Below are 27,868 nucleotides of genomic sequence, written 5' to 3' on the forward strand. Positions count from 1 at the left end.
AATACAACTGATTTGCCTGAGCCAGTGGGCAGGGATATATGGACGGGCCTGTTGCATTCTGGGAGGCCTGAAAGCTTTTGATCGTTTGGTGCCAATCCGCTGTCGCTCCATCATATCCCATTGTTATCCTGTTGAACCTGTGGACTTCGGAAAAATACCGTTATCAACGGTAAGTTCTTACCATAACGTATATTTTGATCTGGCTACTATGTTTCCAGTAAACGTAGTGGACAAATATTTTACTTGGAACACTAGATATCCAGTATCTCTCATAGAAAAAGGCCTTCCCTGTGGTGGAAAATATCCTTTGGGAGGTTGGAGGCTTACAAGATTATGGGAAAGTAGAGGCAATGAATGGATATCATCAGCTGGGCCCCACGTTGGACCCACCTGAATTCCCCTTAATGGGTATTGGTACATCCATTGTTTCCTCCCCAAGGAGATTTTGATACCAAGATCTATTTTTCCCATATATGAAGTTCTACCTACAGCGAAAAAATGTACTCACTTTTTGTTTGCTTGTGTGTAAATATACTTAGTACATGTGCTATGTACTATTTGTTTAAACAAATTATGTAAAAACAGTTAACTTAAAAAAATCACCTTGTGTAGTTACCCCAAATCTCCTTATTGGTATTTCCAACTGGCTCAGAGAATACAGACTTTATATAACTAGACATTTGGAGTACCAATCTCTATGACTTTACTGTAGTTATATTGTGTAGTTGCAATTTGGACTCACTACATATATTTCCACACCACTTTATGGGTTTTTTCCATTCATTTATTTAGAAAAACATGTAGGTTTGCTTTATCCCAGCCAGTAGCGAACAGTCTAAATCAATGGCCACATCTTGGCTAGCTTCAAACAACGGTAGCCATGAGATGCCAACAGCCACAGTAGGCACCCTCGAGTCATCAAGGCAAACCAAGGTTTTCTACTTGGTGGACCTTGGATAAACATAAAGATGGAGATCAGAGATACCAACCACGCCATCAGCCTTTACTCCTCAGTACTCTAAACACTGCGCAGTATGAAAGGTGATCTGCAAGACTATACCCAGTGCATAGATTCCTGGTTTCCTGCCAACGAGTTACAGCGGTAATCCCGCCTTAATCTACAGAATGTCCAGGCTGTACGCCTTTTGGATGTATCCCATCTGTGTGTTCTATACTCATATGTTAACAAATATTGCCAATTTATTTCTGAAACTGTGCACAAGCTCAAGTGCTACAATTAAGTGGCAACATTTGTGGCTGGCCTTAGGAGCTCATTTATCAATGAGTGATAAAACTCATTGTAAATGATAAAACTCGTTGCGTATGATAAATAGTTTTCCAGCCAATCAGCTCCTATTGTGTGTTTGAAAAAAATACAGTTGAGATGATTGGCTGGAGCACCCATTTATCATTCACAACTATTTTATCACTCGTTGATACATGAGCCCTTCAGTTTAAAAAAATCAGCAACCCACACTAGTGTCCTGGTGAAGCAATTAATTTGTTTACCTTGCGTTACTGGTTTATGGAATTGGTAACGTCCTAGAGCCTTGCAACTTTTTATCAGCAGTGCTCCAATGTATTTTTTTCTCTGTGTGGTTCATGTATAGTGAACACATCTATACTCTTTTCGATTTCTAGAGCAATAATATCAAGCAGTGTAAAGAGTGGAGAAGTGGACCAGTAGAACAGTAGTCCATAGCAAGCAACCAGCTTCTATCTATCATTTGATAGTAAGAACTTGATAAATGCTAACTCAAAGCTGATTGGTTTCTATGGGCAAGTTCTCCACTAGTTCACTTCTCCATTCTTTTAACTACTTGATACATCAAACACTATGGGTGGTATTCAATGAGTGCCTATTTTTGGTCAATTGAAAAATACTGCACTTTTCGTCCGTTTTTAGGTCAAAGCCGTTTTTTCGACTGGTCGAAAAATCAGGCACTGGCGAAAAACATGTGTATCGGTGAATTCACTGCTGATACACGTGTTTTGGCGAATTTACAGACATTTTCTACGGAATTTTCGCCCATGCTGATTAACAAAAAAAACAAAAAACGTGAAACGGCATGGGCGAAAATGGATTCAAAAACAGGCAAAAACACCCGCTTTTTGAATACACACAGGTCGAATTAGTGCCGATTTTCCAACTGTCAGAAAAATTTGGCATTAATTGAATACCCACCTGTTTCCTATACTGTACACACTTTCGAGAGCTGATCCCCACTGTTCATCTAGCATTTAGTGATATACTGGGCATGAATTGGTTTACAATTGGTATCTCCATCCCTCATACGGACAGTGGTGGTTAGAGGGGCACTGTCATGTGAATTCTGAATCTACATTCTTCCCGGACTCATAAAATAATGGGGAAATGTTCTGTAACAAATGATGGGATTACTGTATTTACAACTTCAGTCTCGGGATACAGACAATAATGGACAGGGGCAAACAGGAGCCAAGCTTTGAGGTACCCAATCCTATAAACACCCCTTTATATAAAGTTTAGTTTGAAAGCATATCCAACAGTGAAGACATGAAAATCGTGTTTGTTTCCTGTATGAATTATCTCATGCAAGATTAAAATTAGTGTGAAATTCGTAAACCCTTCCCCAACCTCAAAGCATATCCGCTTTCTCTCCTATGTGGATTCGCTGATGTCCAGCAAGATGTATTTTCTCCCTAAAGCATTTCCCACACTCAGAACACGAAAACGGCTTCTCTCCTGTGTGAATTTTTTGATGCCTAACAAGACAATAATTGGTAGTGAAACATTTTCCACAGTCAGAGCAGGCAAACTCTCCTGTGTGAATCTTCTGATGTTGCATTAGATTTGAATTGGTCGTAAAACATTTCCCACATTCACCACATGCAAATTCCCTTTCCCCGGTGTGGATTTTACGATGTAGAGCGAACTGTGATTTCAATCTGAAACATCTCCCACATTCAGGACATGGAAATGGTTTATCGCCTGTGTGTATTCTGTGGTGGAGAAGGTACTGTGATTTCACTCTAAAACATTTCCCACACTCAGAACATGAAAATGGTTTCTCTCCCGTGTGGACTTTCTGGTGTTGTACAAAATGCAATTTCACCCGGAAACATTCTCCGCAGTCAGAGCAGGAAAATGTTTTCTCGGCTGTGTGAATTTTCTGATGCTGAACAAGATGCACATTAGTGATGAAACACTTCCCACAATCGGAACACGAGAAGGGTTTCTCTCCTGTGTGAATTCTCTGATGTCCAACAAGGTGGAGCTTCCTCCTGAAACACTTTCCGCATTCAGAGCAGGAAAAAGGTTTCTCTCCTGTGTGAATTCTCTTATGGGCAACCAGATTTGTTTTAGTGGTGAAGCATTTTCCACATTCTGAACACGAAAATGGTTTCAAGCCTGTGTGAATTCTCTGGTGTGCAACAAGGTGGGAATTTGTGGTAAAACATTTCCCACACTGAGGACATGAAAATGGTTTCACTCCAGTGTGAATTCGCTGATGTCTGACAAGACACCCATTACTAGTAAAGCATTTTCCACATTCAGAACAAGAAAACTCCCCTGTATGAATTTTCTGGTGGGTCACAAGCTTTGAGTTACTAGTAAAACATTTCCCACATATAGCGCAGGAAAATTCTCTCTCTCCTGTGTGGATTCTACGATGCATGACAAATTGCGACTTGAGTCTAAAACTTTTCCCACAATCTGGACAGGAAAAGGGTTTCTCCCCTGTGTGAATTCTCTGATGTCCAATCATGTGCAATTTCTTACCAAAACATTTCCCACATTCAGAACAAGAAAATGGCTTCTCCACTTTGTGTTCTTTCTGATGTGCCATAAATTGGGCACTACCAGTTAAACATTTCCCACATTCGGAACAAATATACTCTTTAAATTTGTATAATTTCTGATCCGATGATGAATCTGCATTATGATTCTCTGGTTGGTCTGCTTGATGATCATTTTCCTCAAAGTCTGGAAACAAGAAGAGAAATATAAAGGTGATCACAAACAATCTAGAAATGTAAAAGAAACATAAAGCTGATCACAAACAATCTTAATACATATACAATAGAGGGAACTGTAAACCAAAAATAAATGCCTTATATCAGTGGATCTCAATCTTCAAGAATCTCCAACAGGTCATGTTTTGAGGATTTCTATCTGTGGAGGCAGGTGGTATAAATACAGACCCATCAAAACAGATTAACTCTTCTGTGCATGAATAGGACAGTCAATAGGTCAACATCATATGGTCGACCATATGTGTGCCGATCACTGTCATGTCATCCTTTTGAACATACTGTATCGACCTTTTGTACCGGTTGACCAAATGCATGTAAACCAAATGATGTTGATCTATCATCAGCCACCTGACCTGTTTATGGTACTTGGGGGCTGGAGTTGAGAACCTTATATAACACTAGGTGATTCATCGCACCCTATGGGCACTCTTCACACCGTCGCAAGGGGCTACGCCCCTTTAACCCTTGCACATGGCTGGGGGAGTGGTGGGTACGGGGGAGACGCGGATGGGGTACGAGGGTGCGGGAGGGGGGTAGCGGGGCTGCCCCGGGTGGGGGGAGACCTGAGCCACCGCGGGTGGTGGAGGGGCGGTTGCAGAGGGTGCTTGGATGGGGGAGGGAGTCCAGAGGTGCTGTGGGTGGAGGAGGGGGTCCAGAGGTGCTGCGGGTGGGGTAGAGGCGGGGGGCGCGAATGGGGGAGGGGGTATGTAGATGCTGCTGTTGGGGGAGGGGCGGGTGTGGGGGGCCGGGGATGAAGGAGGGGGTCTGGAGGTGCTGTCCATGGGGGAGGGGCGGGTGCAGGGGGGTGCGTTTGGGGAGGGGTTTCACAGGTGCTGCGGGTGGGGGAGGGGTGGTTGCGGGGTGCCACGGATGGGGTCTGTAGATGCTGTGGGTGGGGGAGGGGTGGTTGCGGGTGGACCGCGGGTGTGGGAGGGGGGCAGGAGGTTCTGTCGGTGGTGGAGGGGTTATGTTTTGATACCTATGGGGGTTGGGGTTTTCCACCTTTAGTATTGTTCTCTGCAACACACTTATCTTCCACTATAATTCATATGATATAAATAGCACACTGTCTCCGTTTGTATTAACTTTTATATGTGGTGCAGTACATCTAATTGTTATGAACCATGACTGCCAGTGCAGATGTCTTAACGATAGCTATCCCACCGTATAACACACAGGAGACTGGTATAGGTATATCAACGGTAGTCAGCAGTGTAAGCCGCTCCCATGTATGCGTCCCACCACCAGCCGTGTCACATTTACTCGACAGGCATGAGGGCTGATGGTGCGTCTCCTGGGATCTCCCCTCCCCTCTCCGTATTAGCGTTTGCTGTAACAGCAGCCGCCACCAGCCTGTGGCTGTGTTACGGCCAATGTTTAAAAACTGTGAACCTATCTATGTATGAATAATTAATGTATGCACCATGCACAGCAATGTAGAACTTTCTAACTGTGAGCGCTAACCCCCTGTCACCTCCGGGACCAGCTGCTGTTACAGCAATTGCTAATACGGAGAGGGGAGAGCCCAGGAGATGCGGCATCAGCCCTTACAGCCGCCGAGTAAATGTGACACGGCTGGTGGTGGGACGCATACAACGGAGCGGCTTACACTGCTGACCACCGTTGATATACCTATACCAGTCTCCTGTGTGTTATACGGTGGGATAGCATGTGCCACTGGCTATCATTAAGACATCTGCACTGGCAGTCATGGTGCACAACAATTAGATGTACTGCACCACATATAAAAGTTAATACAAACGGAGACAGTGTGCTATTTATATCATATGAATTATAGTGGAAGATAACTGTGTTGCAGAAGTGTCAGATGCTGTGATAATATTATTTTCCTGCTGTACAGGCACCACAGCTTTCCCCCCGACGGCGAGTCCCTCTGCAGCCGAGTGGAGTCCAGGGAATACACAGCAGGCAAAGGGCAGAGCCTCCCATTGGATGTAACCTGTGTGGGAGGGCGCTTCTCAGCCAGTCAGCTGTGGGATGGGTGTTATAAACCTAGCGCTAACCCAATGAGAACAGATCTGGGCTAATATATAGGAGATGACCTCAAACCAACAGGGGGTCCTATTCAGGTCCCAATACAAGTGATGGCGCAGACACAAAGTACCGATGTCCGGTACTTTGCATTTGCAGTATGGATACAGACGTCAAGTAATTGGCAGTCCGCAACCATTTGGGGAGAGTCAGTGAAGGCAGCCGTTACGCAAAACACCTTTATTGGGAAATGGGCTGGTAGCCCTAAGGACTATCAGTGACTATCCAACCCAGGGAAAATGAAGGTTTCAACCAGATAGTCAACTGAAGATAACAGCACATGAGTCTATTTAATACTAGTGCTCTATCCAATAGAGGCAGTGGCGTCACAATGGGGGTTGCGGCCTGCACCCGGGTGTCACCGCCGAGGGGTGACAACAAAGTGCCAACTCCTTCTTCAGTGACATTATGTGCAGCACTCCGCTCATGTCACTGTGCAGGAGCTGGCAGTGCACTCACACTGGTCCCAGGGGGCAGCCCGCATCCCCAGGACCCCCAAATTGATGAAACGTGGGTTCGGGCAGTGAGCCACGCCCCATGCCGCGAGACCATGTCCCTTAGCAGTGAGGCCCCGGCTTCTTTTTGCTGGCGCACGTACCCTCCTGCACCAATTGTCACCGCTATTAGTGACACCTCTGAATAGAGGAATACCGTAATCACAGGACAGAAAATAGATGAATAACCATTACCAGCAACAATGTATTTTGGGCCCCGCAAACCGCCTGCTGTGCCCATTGGTTTTCTAAACCCTGGCCAACCAGACTTTAATAAATGTCCTAATAAAATCTTCCAGAAAGGTTTTCAATAAAAATTCCAGACTTCTTTGAGATATCAGGAAGTAAGAGTAAATAAAAAAAATCCTGTACATGTGTGCAATTCATGGTTATCCATTACAACCAATTATTGGGGTCTTACTGGTGATCTTCCAATTGTCACAGGTCGCAAAAAATAAATAAAAAAAATAAAATTTACATGAAACACCTTTCTTATTAAAGATGAAAAAACAATATATTTCTAGGTCCAGATTTTGGGGGACATCTATCAAACATTTGAAAAGTCATAAAGTGCCAACCAATCAGCCCCTAACTGTCATTTTTCAAACACAATCTGTAAAATAAGAGTTACAAGCCAATTGGCTGGTACTGTATCTCTCTCTAAGATTTGATAAATGTCCCACTTAGGGGTATATTCAATTAAGGTCGAAACTGCCGTCTTGTCGAAAAGACAGCAGTTTTCGACTTTTTCAGGTCGGAAGGGGTTCCGACCTATTCAGTCCCCAGCATTATTATTCGACAAGTCGGGAATTCGGCTTGTTGAATAGTACGTGAATCGGCGGTATAGCTGCCGATTCACGTGCTTCTGACCCCGTTTCCGACCATCTCAGTTTGACTTAAAAAAAGTCAAACTGAGATGAGGGACGTGAGAGGAGGAGAGGGGGGAGAGCCGCGCTACAGCACAGCGCTGCAGGAGGATGTGTCATAGCCACCGCTCACGACAGCGTCCACCCGGCTCCAGCAAGTGAGGTCCCACTTGCTGGAGCCGGGTGGACGCTGCCGTGAAGTCTGGCGGCTGTGCCACATCCTCCTGCAGCGCTGCTGTCCCCCGTCTGTCCGTGGCTCTCCCTCCTCTCCGGTCCCTCATCTCAATTTGACTTTTTTAAAGTCGAATTGAGATGGGCATTGAATAGCCCTTGTCGGATCCATTCTGCCAAATGCATGTCGGAATGGATCCAACCTCAATTGAATATACCCCTTAGTATTAACAATGGTTTCAAATACTTTTCTCTTCTTTATGATGTCACACAGTAAAGTACAGGCTGAATTTCCCATTTAAAGGAGCTAGTTTCCAATATAAAATTTTTATTGAATATGCAATATCGCTCCCCTACCATGAGTCTTCCCATAGTCCTTTACTTTCATGTACTAAGGAAGTGATAGAAATTTACAAGAAAATGGAATTGGCTTCTTCTCCAGTGACTAAGGTTACACAATAAGTGTAAGCTCTATAAAATTCCACGTTCAGGAATAAAGGTATATATTTTTAAACCATTACGTAAGTTGCTGCAACACGTGGGTACAACATCTTTATTGGTGGGAGGTAATGAATGATATTTGTGTCCAGTATGCCTTGTGTGGTGACATAGTGCAATCTGACATACCATATTGCTCAGTGGTTCCCAAACTTTTCAAAATCACGGCGCCCTAGAGTATCAGAATTTTTTTTACGGCACCCCTAGGCCAAATGTTTCTTATTGAGAAATTTAGAAATAAATATTAACTTAAGTAAATTGTGCCCTGTTGCAGTAAAGGCCAGCACAGACCTGCAAAGGGGGCATAGAGTGAACAAATTTGTCACCTTATAGAATAAGTCATGATATTTATTAGTCCCAATAATTTGGTTCTCCCTATAAGGAAACGTAGAACAAACAAGAAGTCATTGCTGTATATTTTTGATGTGCTTTGACCATCTCTCTCAAATCTGCCTAGTGCTGCTGCTCTGTCTCTCTCTCCTCCGGCCGGCTCCAGTGCGCATCTGTGAGATTTCACTACTATCACTATTATCGCGAGATCTCACATGTAGCCCGGAGTCGGCAGCATTGGCCCTGGTTGTGGTGTATGGACAATGACACCTGGAGCTGTCAAAATCGATAGCGCCCTTGTCACCTTGCACACACTGCTGCGTTAATCTACAGATGGGTCCACGTTTATCTTGACCTTTAATAGGATTAACTGAGACTGGCCAGTCAGACTTAATCCCCTGCTGTAATGACTTAATCACCTGCTCTATTGTTCTATGTATTGTATTGCAGCCGAGAACAATAGATGAAGGGTTTATGTTAATAAACCGTGTTGTGCCTAGGCGCAGAAAACTAGTCAAGATAACCATGGACCCATCTGTATGGTGGTAAGCAGTATCAGCGCACATAACTGATAATACTCACCCCCCCCACCCCCCCATACCATTGTTTCATACATCTACCCTGACAAAATGTGAGAACTAGAACAGGATCTGATAATCCTGATGTATGAGATACACCAGAGAGTGTGTATAGGGGACACTGGTCAGATATCTGTGCTGGTAACACACAGTGACATGATGTGAGGGGGAGAGCAGGAGTATAATAGGGGCTGATGTATGAGATACACCAGAGAGTGTGGGGAGGAGACTGGTCAGATCTCTGGGCTGGTAACACACAGTAATATGATGTGAGGGGGAGAGCAGGAGTATAATAGGGGCTGATGGCTCCTGATGTATGAGGTACACCAGAGAATGTGGGAATAGACTGGTCAGATCTCTGGGCTGGTACACACAGTGACATGATGTGAGGAGGAGAGCAGGAGTATAATAGGGGCTGATGTATGAGATACACCAGAGAGTGTGGGGAGGAGACTGGTCGGATATCTGTGCTGGTAACACATTGTGACATGATGTGAGGGGGAGAGCAGGAGTATAATAGGGGCTGATGGCTCCTGATGTATGAGATACACCAGAGAGTGTGGGGAGGAGACTGGTCAGATCTCTGGGCTGGTAACACACAGTGACATGATGTGAGGAGGAGAGCAGGAGTATAATAGGGGCTGATGGCTCCTGATGTATGAGATACACCAGAGAGTGTGGGAATAGACTGGTCAGATATCTGTGCTGGTAACACACAGTGACATGATGTGAGGGGGAGAGCAGGAGTATAATAGGGGCTGATGGCTCCTGATGTATGAGACACACCAGAGAGTGTGTATAGGGGACACTGGTCAGATATCTGTGCTGGTAACACACAGTGACATGATGTAAGGAGGAGAGCAGGAGTATAATAGGGGCTGATGGCTCCTGGTGTGTGAGATACACCAGAGAGTGTGGGGAGGAGACTGGTCAGATCTCTGTGCTGGTAACACACAGTGACATGATGTGAGGGGGAGAGCAGGAGTATAATAGGGGCTGATGTATGAGATACACCAGAGAGTGTGGGGAGGAGACTGGTCGGATATCTGTGCTGGTAACACACAGTGACATGATGTGAGGGGGAGAGCAGGAGTATAATAGGGATTGAGGTCTCCTGATGTATGATATACACCAGAGAGTGTGGGGAGGAGACTGGTCAGATCTCTGGGCTGGTAACACTCAGTGACATGATGTGAGGGGGAGAGCAGGAGTATAATAGGGGCTGATGGCTCCTGATGTATGAGATACACCAGAGAGTGTGGGGAGGAGACTGGTCAGATCTCTGTGCTGGTAACACACAGTGACATGATGTGAGGGGGAGAGCAGGAGTATAATAGGGGCTGATGGCTCCTGATGTATGAGATACACCAGAGAGTGTGGGGAGGAGACTGGTCAGATCTCTGGGCTGGTAACACACAGTGACATGATGTGAGGGGGAGAGCAGGAGTATAATAGGGGTTGATGGCTCCTAAAGTATGAGATACACCAGAGAGTGTGGGGAGGAGACTGGTCAGATCTCTGGGCTGGTAACACATTGTGACATGATGTGAGGAGGAGAGCAGGAGTATAATAGGGGCTGATGGCTCCTGATGTATGAGATACACCAGAGAGTGTGGTGAGGAGACTGGTCAGATCTCTGTGCTGGTAACACATTGTGACATGATGTGAGGAGGAGAGCAGGAGTATAATAGGGGCTGATGGCTCCTAATGTATGAGATACACCAGAGAGTGTGGGGAGGAGACTGGTCGGATCTATGGGCTGGTAACACACAGTGACTTGATGTAAGGGGGAGAGCAGAAGTATAATATGGGCTGATGGCTCCTGATGTATGATATACACCAGAGAGTGTGGGGAGGAGACTGGTCGGATCTATGGGCTGGTAACACACAGTGACATGATATGGGGGGGGAGCAGGACTATAATAGGGGCTGAGGTCTAGTGATTCTCTTGCTGTGTGACTGGCAGATTTGTTGTAGTGACAGAGATACTGTAGGTGCAGAATAAGAGATTGCTGTGATGACAGAACGCTGAGAATATGTGAATATGTAATTGCAGATTACTACTCACCTGTGCTGATATCTGTAGGGATTTCAAACTCCTCATTGTCCAGATCTGCATCTTCTTCATCATCAAACTCTGCACCAATATCAACTACCACAATATTCAGATTTTCTTCCTAAAGGTGTTACAAAATAATATAATGAATAAACCTGGTTAAACCATAATTTTACAACTAATGATTGAATTGAGGAAGTGACGGACAAACCCCCATAGGGTCAAATATAATAGGTCCTGATCTCTTGCTTAAACCACTTAACTGGCTAATCATTTTTCCAAAAATGGCCCTAAAATTGTAAAAAAAAAAATATTATCAGATAATGGAAATGATAGCTGTTTAACCCCAATTCAATATCATTTTATTAACAAATATGCAATTTTGGTAATAAAATTATACTGAAAATCAGTTAAATAACTATTATTTACATAATTTGATTATTTCCTAAAATCGATTTTCACTACACTATTGGACAAAGGTCCGGATGGTCCAAAACGTTGCAGCACAAAAAGGTGAGACATTAAAGTCTTCTGAAAAAGCATCTGCTTTGGCGAGTGCCCTCTCTAAGAAGAAATTTGTCCGCTCCTACCACGGATGGAATAGTTGGATCACTTGTGGCAGTCCTTTCCTGCGACTGCATTTTCCATCACGTCAGACAATAATCTAGTCATTCTGCATAGGATCGTTAAGGGGGCATTTTAGGCTACACCAGTGGTTCTCAAACTGTGTGCCGTGGCACCTTGGGGGCTCTCGGGACACTTGCAGGAGTGCCTTGGATTTGGTGGTCCAGGACCAATTCAAATTATTTAAGGTCAATGTAATAGGCAAAACCAGTGTTGGTTTCTGTCAATCATAAAATATGTGGACAAACAGAAGCAAATCTTGCCCCTCACCACACAACTGAACCTAAAGAAGACATATAAACACAATTTACTTAATTTAATATTTATTTCTTAATTTATCAATAAGATAAGATAACATTTGACCTAAGGGTACCGTGAAGAAGATTATGATATGCTAGGGAGCCATGATTCAAAAAAGTTTGGGAACCACTAGGCTACACACACTGCAATATCAGGCCATATGAGCAATAACGGCTAAGATATAACCGTGCGTGAGACCAGTTATAACAACACTTATTTATGTAGCACATGTCTATAAAAGGACTCAAAGCACTTTCAGTTTGTGGAAAAGAAACTATATTACAAAGGAGACAGTTGTCTTGAACGCAGTATGGTGGTTACAGTGGGTGAATAGAAAATATGCACCATAAGATACCCACAGAATGATCAGTTCCGTGGATTGTTCATCCCAACCCAGAAGAGTACAGCCGAGGCAGCCATCTTGGGCGCAACTACAGATGGGTCCATGTTTATCTTAACCTTTAATAGGATTAACTGAGACTGGGCAGTCGGACTTAATCCCCTACTGTATTCAGAGCCGGCCCTACCCAATATGATACCCTAGACAAGATATTGGCTGGTGCCCCCTAGCACCAACGCTAGTTCCGCCTCTGACCCTGCACCCCTTTCCCAGCACCATCACCCCTCACCCATACCAGTCCTTATTTTGGTTTTCCTACCCCCCTGTAATTTAAATAAGAACAGTGTGCACATTCGGCGCATAGCCAAAAAAGGTATTTGTTCTTGCTGGCAAGGTGCATGGCCACACAATAGTACCCCCAATTCAAATTACACCACACAGTAGTGCAACTTTATTCACAATTTATCATGCGATAGTGTCCCTTATTCACATAACATCACACAGTAGTACCACTTTACCTTATATACGTTACTCCTCACAGTAGTGCCCCTTATTCTCATAACATCATACTGAATTGCTCCTTATTCACATTACACCACACCATATTGCTCTTTATTCACATTAGACCACACAATAGTGCCCTTTCTATACATTACGCCACACAGTAGAGCACCTTATACACATAATGCCACATTGGTAATGCATTTATACACATAATACCACACAGTAATGCCCCTTACACATATGACACACATTACTAATGTCCTTATAAACATAATGTGCCTTACACATTATGCCTACCCTTATTAATGCCCTTATGCACATAATTTCCCTTACACATATGCCGCACATTAATGCCCTTATACACATAATGACACACATAGTGCCCTTTACACATTCGCTGCACATTATTAGTGCCCTTATACACATAATGACACATATAGTGCCCTTTACACATTTGCTGCACATTATTAATGCATTTATACACATGAAACGCATAATGGCCCTCATTCCGAGTTGTTCGCTCGGTATTTTTCATCGCATCGCAGTGAAAATCCGCTTAGTACGCATGCGCAATGTTCGCACTGCGACTGCGCCAAGTAACTTTACTATGATGAAAGTATTTTTACTCACGGCTTTTTCTTCGCTCCGGCGATCGTAATGTGATTGACAGGAAATGGGTGTTACTGGGCGGAAACACGGCGTTTCAGGGGCGTGTGGCTGAAAACGCTACCGTTTCCGGAAAAAACGCAGGAGTGGCCGGTGAAACGGTGGGAGTGCCTGGGCGAACGCTGGGTGTGTTTGTGACGTCAACCAGGAACGACAAGCACTGAACTGATCGCACAGGCAGAGTAAGTCTGAAGCTACTCTGAAACTGCTAAGTAGTTAGTAATCGCAATATTGCGAATACATCGGTCGCAATTTTAAGAAGCTAAGATTCACTCCCAGTAGGCGGCGGCTTAGCGTGTGTAACTCTGCTAAATTCGCCTTGCGACCGATCAACTCGGAATGAGGGCCAATGCCCCTTACACATATGCTGAACACTATTGCACAACCAACCCACTCACACACACACAGCACTCACACGACCGCTAACACTGTGACCTCTGCCTCTGTTTGTACACAGATGTGTCCTCATAAATCTTGCCTCCACACACCATGCAGCAGGAGATGCCTGGCGCGAGTCAACTGGCAGCTCTGCTAACGTCGGGTGCCTATTTTTGATGAAAATGCATCTTATTTGCATTGCTATGTAGCTAGGATGCACAAGCAGCTTCTCCTGATTAAAATGATACGCGGCATGCCTATATTCTGTGTGCTACTGTGGCTGTATCTGCATACGAAATGCTACACACAGAATATAGGCATGCAGCATATTATTTTAATCAGCAGAAGCTGCTTGTGCCTCTAGGCATACCAAATGCCCTAGGCAATTGCCTAGTTTGCCTATGCCTAGGGCCGGCTCTGGCTGTATTGTTCTTTGTATTGTATTGCAGCTGAGAACAATAGATGAAGGGTTTATGTTAATAACCCATGTTGTGCCTAGGCGCAGCAAACTAGCCAAGATAACCGTGGACCCATCTGTACATAGGTTACAAAGGGTAGGAAAAGCAATACTCCAAAATATAAAATTTTGGGGCTGTATAAAATGCAATATACAGTATGAAAAACCAGGTGCACATAGAATCATCAGTTCCACGCAATGTTCGTCCTGCCCACAAAAATACTAGGCAACCTTGGGCCCACTATAAAAGGTTAAAATGGTTGGGATAAGCGATACATGGAAATATGATACCTCTAATTAACACTGAGGAATATACAAAACCAGAAGATACAAAATACTGGCTACTTATGGCATCATTTGATCCATAGATTGTTCCTCCTAGCCATGAAAGTATCAGGTGAGGCGGCCCTCTTGGGATCACTACAGTATTTAGGATAAATTGAGCAGTATAAACAATGCGTGGAGATATGGTAAACCTTAGGTAAATAAAAAAAGGACGTCAGATGGCCAACAGGCATAGGGTCTGCGGTCTATAGATCTACAGTGTCTAGGTAGACAACCAAGAGGTCGATACCATATGGTCAACATGCAGTAGGTCAACATGGTCAAAAAGTCGACATGGTCATTAGGTCGACCTATGAAAGGCCTACAGTGCTTATGGCCAACAGGTACAAAATGTCAACATGTTCACATGGTCGACACGGCATATTGCTGACATGAGGGTTTTTTTGTTAAAACTTTATCATACTTTATTATCCACGTAGACTACAATTGGGAATAGTAACCTTACCCGAAGCGCGAGGGGATGTGGTGCACTAATTGGGGGTTCACATGCTCAGGCGGTGAAAACGACACCCCCAAAAAAATGCAAAAATATTGTGTCAACCTTTTCCTTTGTCGACCTTTCATATGTCGACCTAATAACCAAGTCGACCTTTTCACTGTCAACCATTTGATGTCAAACTAATGATTGTAGACCTTTTTGACTGTAGGTCTATTAAACCATAACCCAGACATAGGATAGAATTGAAGCAATACACTGGCAGGAAAGCCAAAATGTAGAAGTAATTCAATGGAAGGACATTGGTGATACAGTACGCAGACATACCATGTTAATTCAGGGGTGAGAAGGCTGTAATAGTGAGGCAGTGACAAATACAGGAAAAGCAGAAAAACAACACAAGAGATCATGGTAACTGGAGGTTAAGGGTATTCGTACGGTGTACTCTTTTTGGCACAGGCCTGTGTTATTGGCAGTGGTCATAAAGCAAGGAGGTAGTTGGGTCCAAAGAGAATACATTAAGATATATGACTACTGCTTGAAACTAAATACATTAGCATTACATGAAAGAAGAGCCAGTCTGAGTTGGTTCGATGGTACTTAAGTTGTGGATGGAGATCATGAACGGCAAGTCCGGATTATACACCAGGTGGTAGGGGCGACCGCCTAGGGGGCCATGCAGCCACCCGACGCCGGCCTGTCTTGATACCTAATTTTTTTTAAATTAGAATTTGCAAGTACTGCCAGTGCCAGCTCATCACTAATAAAGACAGGGGAGGGCAGGAGATCAGCACATGCTTCTCTGACCCCTTCATGGTCAACAGAAGCCTCATGGGAGTGATGCCAATAGAGGCTGCTGCTAGAGATGATGCACATGGATGGCCCCTCTCAGAGCCCAGCCAGGAAGTGGACACGCTGTGTTCTCACCCAGGTGACTGTGCGACAATAGTATACCTTCCCCATTCTCTAAATGTCCATCAGTTTTCCACACTCATAAACTGTCATGCATACAAAGTACACTTCTAAAAGGAAATGCACAAGTACATTACTGGAAACTTTGAAATAAATATCATATTTTCTCATTTATTTTAGTCTTTTATGATATTATGAATGACAATTATAGATTACTTCTATATTGGACCTGGTCACCTCAGTCCTCCGTCACGTTTATATATGTCGGCATTTGTGCCACTCCTTGTACATATTGTGGATATTTAGCAAGTAAGACAAAGTCCAGTGCTCCACTCCTGACTAGACTGTATATGTGTGCCTAAAGAAGTGGGTAATGATGCACCGTACATGAGACAGGCAGATGAATTACAGTGCGACATATCATTTGTACATGTAACAATTCTATCACATTATGGGGGGAATTCAATTCATGTGGTAAAGTCTCTGGCAAGAAAAAAAAAAGTGACTTTATCGTGATTTGCTGCCCGATAGTGGTATCGGGCAATTAAATTGCGGACACTTTTTTTAGCGGGTGTGCTGACCCTTTTTCGCACTTGAATCCGGGATAAGTCCCTAGATCCATGTGTTTTTGCGTTCGCTGACGCGAAAACAGGTCAGTTATTGGGACATTTTTGGTTTACAGCAGCCAATTGAATTCCCCCCTATATCACAGTAACTGTGTTGAATATTTACAGATTGACATCATTTTGCATGTTAATTGTGCATTATTACAGATGTAGTGTTTAGGTACTAAATTATCTGGGATATAATTTTCATTTTATTTAGACTTTTAACAAACAAACCATGTTGACCATGTCTATATGGTACACACACATAGTAGCCATACACATATCACAGTTTACGTCCGTGTGTGTATTTACACATACAGGTTGAGTATCCATATCCAAAATTCTGAAATACAGAATATTTCTAAATACAGAATTTCTTGCGTACAACTGAGATAGTGACATCTTTGATTTGTAATGGGTCAATGTACACAAACTTTAATGCACAACATGATTACAAATATTGTATAAAAGTACCTTCAGGCTATGTGTATAATGTGTATATGAAACATAAATGTACTTCATGTTTAGACTTGGGTCCCAAAACCAAGATACTGTATCTCATTATTGTATGCAAATATTCCAAAATATGGGAAATCTGATATCCAAAATAGAGGTATTTTGGATATCAGATTTTTCTGTATTTTGGTCCCAAGCATATTGGATGTGGGAGACTCAACCTGTACATATATCAGCCACAACATTGTATAGTTCCCGTCCTGCCACCAAAACAGATCTGACCCATGAAGGCATAGATGCCCAAGACCTATGAAGGTGCCCTGTGGTATCTGGCACCAACACATTAGCAGCAGAGTCTGTGAGACCTGTATGTTGCGAGGGGTGGGGCCTCCATGGCTTGGACTTGTTTGTCCAGAACATCCCACAGATGCTCAATCAGATTGAGATCTGGGGAATTTGTAGACCAAGTCTGCACCTTGAACTTTTTGTCATGTTCCTCACACCATTCCTGACCAATTTGTGCAGTGTGTCATGGAGCATTATCCTGCTGAAAGAGGCCACTTCCATCAGGGAATACCGTTGCCATGAAGGGGTGTGCTTGGTCTGCAACAATGTCTAGGTAAGTTGGAGTGTAACATGCATATGAATGTCAGGACCCAGTGTTTCCCAGCAGAGCATTGTCCACGACATCACACTGCATCCGCCGGCTTGCCTTCTCCCCCTAGTACATCATGGTGCCATCTCTTCCCCAGGTGAACAACGCACATGCATCCGGCCGTTCCATTCAGGAACTGAGCGTTCACTTGCTGCCTAATATATTCCACCCTTTGACAGGGTCCATTGTAACGAGATAATCAGTCACTGATTTACAAGTTTTCCAGTCAGTATCAATTAAACATTATGAAATTAAGTGATCAGCACTAAGCAATGTTTTATGGTTTTGTTTAGCTTTCTGCTGGGCACGACATGATAATCACAATGTCTATACTGATTCATTATGAAATGTTTCATCATACAATACTATGCATTATTTATGCCAACTGGATCCTGTTTTATTGTGTTTTCTGCACATGACAGCTAAGGGTGAGGTATAACTACTAAGAAATCATTAGTCCATTCTCCCCTCTGTGTCACTCCTGTCTATCTGCCCCTCCCATTTAGATTGTAACTCTGACGAGCAGGGCCCTCTTCCCTTGTGTGCTTTCCCTTATACTATTATTTTCCTTTTCTTCTCATCCTCAGGTATGTTCAAATCTCACCCTGTAATCTGCCTATTGCAATCTGAACCTCTACAAAACATCTCTGTATTAAATGTATGTTCAAATCATTTGTGAGATAGTTATGTGATTTCTGGATTTGTTTGTAATTTAAATTACCTGTGTTTCAAATTTTGGTTAGTGCTGCATATTTAATGAAGGCAGACTGGGCTGGTGTTTGCTTAGTCAAACACTGTGTAATTTAACCTCTTTGATTAGTGGGACATTTGCCTCAGCTGTAGTTGTGTCAATTTACCATAGTATATCTGTAGCTTCAGCCATGCACAGCTGTGCGTGTCAGCTGTGCGTTCCTGTACTCAAAAAGCGTTCCTATCTCTAAGCGTTTTGAAAAGTAACAGTTAAAGAAAACAGTTGAACAAACATTGAACCCCATCAAGAAACATTTCAGGAACACTATGTGGACTCACCAAACCTCTGCAATAAAATCACCAGGACTACACCCACTAACCCTCTGGCAGAGAACATCAGCAGTGCCTTACAGGCTTACCCCTCAAAGTGAGCAGGGAGCACTGGTGGGGAGAGCACCAAAGCCAGGCTCAGCATGATTATTTTCTTCAGATTTTGGTGTGCTCTCACATTCTCATACCCCCCGTACTGCTCCAATTAGACCAGGATAATTTCTCTTCTTTTGTTGTTTACCTGCAAAGGTGATCTCATCATGTGCTTTCCTCTTCTTAAAAAAAACAAACAAACAAAAAAAAAACCAACACTTTTACTGCATACTTCCAGCCTACCGTGTGGTATTCCTGTGAGGTGTGCATCCACTGATTGCACACCCTGCCTGCAGCATCTAACACAGTGCACCCCAAATGTGGGCCTCTGCGGGCAGGATGTGCCTCACGAGGATTGCTCATACAGGTTATATCATACGACTACACAAGTGCCCGTTCTCCCATGTATGCATTGGGCCATTGTATGGCTTACCTCCCAGTGTAACCTATCTAGTGCGCCCAATATGGCTGCCTCATCTGGTACGCTTGTGGATGGGATGAAAATACATGGACTTGATGGTTTTGTTTGTACCCTACTCTGAATGTTAGGATGCTGCAATCACCCCCATTTTGTGTCACCTCTTCTAGGGATGGACTATTCCAACCAGGGTAATCCTACGCTGTGCACCGAAGATGGCTGCCGCACCTGGTACCCTGTGAGGGTGGAATACACAGCCCATGGAAGTTATTACCCAAAATGCCTACACCAACCCTGCATTATGATTACTCTATGCATTTTAGATTTTCATTTTTATGCCTGTGTATTGCTGTATTAATCTTCTTTATTATGCTTGTTTTGATGTAAAGTGCCTTGAGTCCTGTTTGGAGAAAGAGTGCTATATAAATAAAATTATTATTATTATCATCTACTCCCTACAGCGGCACCTAATCCTTGTGTTCTGCCACCCCGCTGCATATTTGACTCTTATGACCGCTGATGCAGCAATGTATATAAACCATGTCCTGTTATATTCTGTACACTGCTTTCTTGTTCTTACGGTTCCTGATTATGTACTCTGTTGGGGCTGAGGACCCTTGTGGCATCATATAAAGAGTTCATCACACATACACACACACACCCTAGGATCCATTCTGCTTGTAGCCAGTTAATTTACAAGTATGTTTTTGGACTGTGGGAGGAAACCAGAGCACCTAGAGGAGAACATTGCAAACACGGGGAAGAACATACAAACTCTGCACCGAGAGAGCCCTGGACAGTATCTACTCCATCATATTCTAATAACAATACCACCATGCTTCCTTCTTAAACTGAATATGCAAAACAGGATTTCAAATTGATTAAGTGGATAAGTGAGCAGAAATAGCGTATCCTGATCCTATTTTACATAGTGTGTAAAATGTAAACAAAATATATACTATATATATATATATATATATATATATATACACACACACATATACAGTATATATCGTTATTTATATAGCGCACGCATATACCACAGGGCTTTACAGTGAATATTTGGCCATTCAAATTAGTCCCTATGCCAGAGGAGCTTACAATCTATATTCCGTACCACATAAACACGCACACACATTCACACTAAGGTTAATTGTCGCCCAGCAAAAATGAACCCATCGGTATATTTTTGGATTGCGGGAGGAAACCAGAGTACCCGGAGGAAACCCATGCAAGTACGGGGAGAATATACAAACTCCACACAGGTAGGGCCATGGTGGGAATCAAACCCATGACCTCAGTGCTGTGAGGCAGAAATGCTAACCATTACATTATCTGTACAACAGTGATAATAACTGGTGTTCTCTAGTGCCATGATAAAATAAGTAAGAACATGACAGGGACGTGGATATTGGTAAACTATCTTTATACAGTGCTGTATAATACAACGGCGCAATATGAATAATACTACGCACATTCATAAAACAAAGTTTTGTTTTAGCCCACAGATTGGCTGCATGTACAGTCTGTAAGAGGCTAACGCACTATAATGTGGTATGGAATACAGTAATGCAATGTGTTCTCCTCCACAGAATCAAGTGTAACAAAAGCTTAGTAAACACTAACGTCGGAACGAACTAAGATGTTTTTTTAAAGGGGCAATCACTTAAAAGACAAATCCATGCCTTGTAAGTGATTGCCCCTTTAAAAAAAAAAAGTCCAAGTTCGGCCGGCATCCCGCCATAAGAGTCTGACCCATTCAGTCCAATTCTGCCCGACACAAATGATGACAGAAACGGCCGATGTACAGTGTACACACTACCCAAAATCGTTTAGATCTAAAAGATCCTTACTATTGCCAATCATCTGGCCAATCAGGCTCTCCGTACAACTGCCAGCAGAAATCGGCGCATGTACGTACAGGATGCACTTTTCTGAACGATACCTAAACAACATGAATGGCAATTATGAGTGTAGCATTCACTGTATCGGGAGCAGCTTCATAACGTCCATTGGGCACTTGTGCTTTGTACACACTCGACAATTATTGGCCATGTCGGTCAGAAGTGGCCATGTCGGGCAAACAATCTTATAGGGTGTACCCAGCATACATCTGTCAGTTTGTTGTACCACAAATAGGTTACATTACTTTGCTACCTTATTTCCGCATACATCCTCACCACACTATGTAGGGAACTCATAATTTTCTTGCTGCTCTTTCCAATACAAGGAGGGAAAAAAAAAATTATGTTTGGCGTATTGGGGTGGGTATAGGGAAAATAAATAGCAATATGGACTGGGTTGGTGAAAATAATAAGAATTTACTTACCGATAATTCTATTTCTCGGAGTCCGTAGTGGATGCTGGGGTTCCTGAAAGGACCATGGGGAATAGCGGCTCCGCAGGAGACAGGGCACAAAAGTAAAGCTTTTACAGGTCAGGTGGTGTGTACTGGCTCCTCCCCCTATGACCCTCCTCCAGACTCCAGTTAGGTACTGTGCCCGGACGAGCGTACACAATAAGGGAGGATTTTGAATCCCGGGTAAGACTCATACCAGCCACACCAATCACACCGTACAACTTGTGATCTAAACCCAGTTAACAGTATGATAACAGAGGAGCCTCTGAAAGATGGCTTCCTAAACAATAACCCGAATTAGTTAACAATAACTATGTACAAGTATTGCAGATAATCCGCACTTGGGATGGGCGCCCAGCATCCACTACGGACTCCGAGAAATAGAATTATCGGTAAGTAAATTCTTATTTTCTCTATCGTCCTAAGTGGATGCTGGGGTTCCTGAAAGGACCATGGGGATTATACCAAAGCTCCCAAACGGGCGGGAGAGTGCGGATGACTCTGCAGCACCGAATGAGAGAACTCCAGGTCCTCCTTTGCCAGGGTATCAAATTTGTAAAAATTTACAAACGTGTTCTCCCCTGACCACGTAGCTGCTCGGCAGAGTTGTAATGCCGAGACCCCTCGGGCAGCCGCCCAAGATGAGCCCACCTTCCTTGCGGAATGGGCCTTAACAGATTTAGGCTGTGGCAGGCCTGCCACAGAATGTACAAGTTGAATTTTGTTACAAATCCAACGAGCAATCGACTGCTTAGAAGCAGGTGCACCCAACTTGTTGGGTGCATACAGTATAAACAGCGAGTCAGATTTTCTGACTCCAGCCGTCCTTTAAATGTATATTTTTAAGGCTCTGACAACGTCCAACAACTTGGAGTCCTTCAAGTCGTCTGTAGCCGCAGGCACTACAATAGGCTGGTTCAGGTGAAACGCTGATACCACCTTAGGGAGAAAATGCGGACGCGTCCGCAGCTCTGCCCTATGTCGAATGGAAAATTAAATAAGGGCTTTTATAAAACAAAGCCGCCAGTTCAGATACTCTCCCGGCCGAAGCCAGGGCCAGTAACATAGTCACTTTCCATGTGAGATATTTCAAATCCACATTCTTTAGTGGTTCAAACCAATTGGATTTGAGGAAATCTAAAACTACATTTAGATCCCACGGTGCCACCTTAGGCACCACAGGAGGCTGTATATGCAGTACTCCTTTGATAAAAATCTGGACCTCAGGGACTGAGGCCAATTCTTTTTGGAAGAATATTGATAGGGCCGAAATTTGAACCTTAATAGATCCCAATTTGAGACCCATAGACAATCCTGATTGCAGGAAATGTAGGAAAACGACCCAGTTGAAATTCCTCCATCGGAGCACTCCGCTGCTCGCACCACGCAACATATTTTCGCCAAATACGGCGATAATGCTTCGCGGTGACTTCCTTCCTTGCCTTTATCAAGGTAGGAATGACTTCTTCTGGAATGCCTTTTCCTTTTAGGATCTGGCATTCAAACGCCATGCCGTCAAACGCAGCCGCGGTAAGTCTTGAAAAAGACAAGGACCCTGCTGAAGCAGGTCCCTTCTCAGAAGTAGAGGCCACGGATCGTCCGTGACCATCTCTTGAAGTTCCGGGTACCAAGTCCTTCTTGGCCAATCCGGAGCCACTAGTCTTACTCCTCTTTGCCGTATAATCCTCAATACCTTTGGTATGAGAGGCAGAGGAGGAAACACATATACGGACTGGTACACCCAAGGTGTTACCAACGCGTCCACAGCTATTGCCTGCGGATCTCTTGACCTGGCGCAATAACTGTCCAGTGTCTTGTTGAGGCGAGACGCCATCATGTCCACCATTGGTTTTACCCAACGGTTTAATAGCATGTGGAAAACTTCTGGATGAAGTACCCACTCTCCCGGGTGAAGGTCGTGTCTGCTGAGGAAGTCTGCTTCCCAGTTGTCCACGCCCGGGATGAATACTGCTGACAGTGCTATCACGTGATTCTCCGCCCAGCGAAGGATCCTGGCAGCTTCTGCCATTCTGTTTCTTGTGCCGCCCTGTCTGTTTACATGGGCGACTGCCGTGATGTTGTCCGACTGGATCAACACCGGTCTTCCTTGAAGCAGAGGTTCCGCCTGGCTTAGAGCATTGTAGATTGCTCTTAGTTCCAGAATGCTTATGTGAAGAGACTTTTTCAGGCTCGACCACACTCCCTGGAAATTTCTTCCCTGTGTGACTGCTCCCCAGCCTCTCAGGCTGGCATCCGTGGTCACCAGGATCCAATCCTGCATGCCGAATCTGCGGCCCTCCAATAGATGAGCCTCCTGCAACCACCACAGAAGGGATACCCTTGTCCTCGGCGACAGGGTTATCCGCAGGTGCATCTGAAGATGCGACCCTGACCATTTGTCCAACAGATCCCTTTGCATGGAATCTGCCGAAAGGGATTGCTTCGTAAGAAGCTACCATTTTTTCCCAGGACTCTTGTGCATTGATGTACAGACACCTTTCCTGGTTTTAGGAGGTTCCTGACCAGGTCAGATAACTCCTTGGCTTTTTCTTCGGGAAGAAAAACCTTTTTCTGAACTGTGTCCAGAATCATCCCCAGGAACAGCAGACGAGTTGTCGGCATTAATTGGGATTTTGGAATATTCAGAATCCATCCGTGCTGCTTTAGCACCTCTTGAGATAGTGCTAAACCCATCTCTAGCTGTTCTCTGGACCTTGTCCTTATTAGGAGATCGTCCAAGTATGGGATAATTAATACGCCTTTTCTTCGAAGAAGAAATATTATCTCGGCCATTACCTTTGTAAAGACCCGAGGTGCCGTGGACAAACCAAACGGCAGCGTCTGAAACTGATAGTGACAGTTTTGTACAACGAACCTGAGGTACCCCTGGTGTGAGGGGTAATTGGAACGTGGAGATACGCATCCTTGATGTCCAAGGATACCATAAAGTCCCCTTCTTCCAGGTTCGCTATCACTGCTCTGAGTGACTCCATCTTGAACTTGAACTTCTTTATGTACAGGTTCAAGGACTTCAGATTTAGAATAGGCCTTACCGAGCCATCCGGCTTCGGTACCACAAAAAGAGTGGAATAATACCCCTTCCCTTGTTGTAGAAGAGGTACCTTGACTATCACCTGCTGAGAATACAGCTTGTGAATGGCTTCCAAAACCGTCTCCCTTTCTGAGGGGGATGTTGGTAAAGCCGACTTCAGGAAACGGCGAGGTGGCTCTGTCTCTAATTTCAACCTGTACCCCTGAGATATTATCTGCAGGATCCAGGGATTTACCTGCGAGTGAGCCCACTGCGCGCTGTAATTTTTGAGACGACCGCCTACCGCCCCCAAGTCCGCTTGCGAAGCCCCAGCGTCATGCTGAGGCTTTTGTAGAAGCCGGGGAGGGCTTCTGTTCCTGGGAAGGAGCTGCCTGTTGCTGTCTCTTCCCTCGTCCTCTGCCTCGTGGCAGATATGAATAGCCCTTTGCTCTCTTATTTTTAAAGGAACGAAAAGGCTGCGGTTGAAAAGTCGGTGCCTTTTTTCTGTTGGGGAGTGACTTGAGGTAGAAAGGTGGATTTCCCGGCCGTAGCCGTGGCCACCAAATCCGATAGACCGACCCCAAATAACTCCTCTACGCATCGCCTGTCCACTGTCGTGTCCATAAAGCTCTTCTGGCCGAAATGGACATAGCACTTACCCGTGATGCCAGTGTGCAGATATCTCTCTGTGCATCACGCATATAAAGAAATGCATCCTTTATTTGTTCTAACGACAGTAAAATATTGTCCCCGTCCAGGGTATCAATATTTTCGATCAGGGACTCTGACCAAACTACCCCAGCACTGCACATCCAGGCAGTCGCAATAGCTGGTCGTAGTATAACACCTGCATGTGTGTATATACCTTTTTGGATATTTTCCATCCTCCTATCTGATGGATCTTTAAGTGCGGCCGTCTCAGGAGAGGGTAACGCCACTTGTTTTGATAAGCGTGTTAGCGCTTTGTCCACCCTAGGAGGTGTTTCCCAGCGCTCCCTAACCTCTGGCGGGAAAGGGTATAAAGCCAATAACTTCTTTGAAATTAGCAGTTTTTTATCGGGGCACCCCACGCTTCATCACACACGTCATTTAATTCTTCTGATTCGGTAAAAACTACTGGTAGTTTTTTCACACCCCACATAATACCCTGTTTAGTGGTACCTGTAGTATCAGCTAAATGTAACATCTCCTTTATTGCCAAAATCATATAACGTGTGGCCCTACTGGAAAATACGGTTGATTCGTCACCTTCACCACCGGAATCAGTGCCTGTGTCTGGGTCTGTGTCGACCGACTGAGGCAAGGGGCGTTTTACAGCCCCTGACGGTGTTTGAGGCGCCTGGACAGGCACTAATTGAGTGTCCGGCCGCCTCATGTCGGCAAACGACTGCTTAAGCGAGTTGACGCTATCCCGTAATTCCACAAATAAAGGCATCCATTCTGGTGTCGACCCCCTAGGAGGTGACATCCTCATATTTGGCAATTGCTCCGCCTCCACACCAATAACGTCCTCATACATGTCGACACACACGTACCGACACACAGCAGACACACAGGGAATGCTCTATACGAAGACAGGACCCACTAGCCCTTTGGGGAGACAGAGGGAGAGTCTGCCAGCACACACCAAAAAGCGCTATATATGACAGGGATAGCCTTATGATTAAGTGCTCCCTTATAGCTGCTTTTATATTGATATATTGCCATTTATTTTGCCCCCCCTCTCTGTTATACCCTGTTTCTGTAGTGCAGTGCAGGGGAGAGACCTGGGAGCCTTCCTGACCAGCGGAGCTGTGACAGAAAATGGCGCCGTGTGCTGAGGAGATAGGCCCCGCCCCTTTTCCGGCGGGCTCGTCTCCCGCTATTTAGTACATTTAGGCAGGGGTAAATATCTCCATATAGCCTCTGGGGCTATATGTGAGATATTTTTAGCCTTTTTAAAGGTTTTCATTTGCCTCCCAGGGCGCCCCCCTCCCAGCGCCCTGCACCCTCAGTGACTGCCGTGTGAAGTGTGCTGAGAGGAAAATGGCGCACAGCTGCAGTGCTGTGCGCTACCTTAAGAAGACTGCAGGAGTCTTCAGCCGCCGATTCTGGACCTCTTCTTGCTTCAGCATCTGTGAGGGGGCCGGCGGCGTGGCTCCGGTGACCATCCAGGCTGTACCTGTGATCGTCCCTCTGGAGCTTCATGTCCAGTAGCCAAGAAGCCAATCCATCCTGCACGCAGGTGAGTTCACTTCTTCTCCCCTCTGTCCCTCGTTGCAGTGATCCTGTTGCCAGCAGGAATCACTGTAAAATAAAAAAAAACCTAAGCTAAACTCTCTAAGCAGCTCTTTATGAGAGCCACCTAGAATTGCACCCTTCTCGGCCGGGCACAAAAATCTAACTGGAGTCTGGAGGAGGGTCATAGGGGGAGGAGCCAGTACACACCACCTGACCTGTAAAAGCTTTACTTTTGTGCCCTGTCTCCTGCGGAGCCGCTATTCCCCATGGTCCTTTCAGGAACCCCAGCATCCACTTAGGACGATAGAGAAAAATAGCGATATATCTTGAATAGGGCCCCATGGGTTCTTAATCCGGCTGTGGGTGAGGGGCCCAATAACAGCCTATATACTGCAGTCTTCTAGCTAGATGATCTTGACATCAATGCACATTATAGCGACAGTAAAATTTTTACCATGGCAATAGAATATATTCGCTATATTCTACAGTGGTTTAACAACTGTGCAGAACTGATCAGGTGATCTCACCGCTATGGCAACTATTAATCGGAAGTGGATCGTTATTACATCCAATGGCAAAGCCAAACATCTCACTCACACTACGGACTTAATTCAATTAGCCGCCAGGGGGGGCACATTTCCAGACTTGCCCCCCTCGCGGCCCGATCGTGCTGATTTATGGACACAGCCCTAAGGGGTTGCAAACATCAATCTGGGAAGAGTGGTTTATAGCTGGACTTACTCGCACTGCGAGAGGACTTGCGGCTGATTGAATTGGGCCTCATAACTTAAGATAAACACACACCTGACAGATCTGCCAAACGACTCTGGCAAGACGACAATTTTTCGGTATCGTGTCTCCGTATATACTTACAGATAATTGTGTTTCCACAGTGGCAAATGCAAGGTAAATTATAATAATGGGATGGACTGATCAAACAGACAGGCAGAGGACCCATAGTATTGCGACTACAGTATTTGCTCT

At 44.6% G+C, this 27,868-nt stretch overlaps 1 protein-coding gene across 1 annotated transcript in view; it reads right to left on the reverse strand.

Moving 5' to 3' along the window:
* Positions 1–762: 762 nt before the first annotated feature.
* Positions 763–27,868, reverse strand: part of LOC135057206 (zinc finger protein 420-like) — a 163,121-nt gene continuing 136,015 nt past the window's right edge. The window contains exons 11-12 of the mRNA XM_063963099.1: positions 11,075–11,183; positions 763–3,967 (exon numbers count right to left, since the gene is read on the reverse strand). Coding sequence (XP_063819169.1) covers positions 2,619–3,967; positions 11,075–11,183 — 1,458 coding nt within the window. The 3' untranslated portion in view covers positions 763–2,618. The remainder of the gene's footprint in view (positions 3,968–11,074; positions 11,184–27,868) is intronic.

The sequence above is a fragment of the Pseudophryne corroboree genome, chromosome 3 (genome assembly GCF_028390025.1).
Source record: "Pseudophryne corroboree isolate aPseCor3 chromosome 3, aPseCor3.hap2, whole genome shotgun sequence".
In the NCBI taxonomy this organism is placed as follows: Eukaryota; Metazoa; Chordata; class Amphibia; order Anura; family Myobatrachidae; genus Pseudophryne; species Pseudophryne corroboree.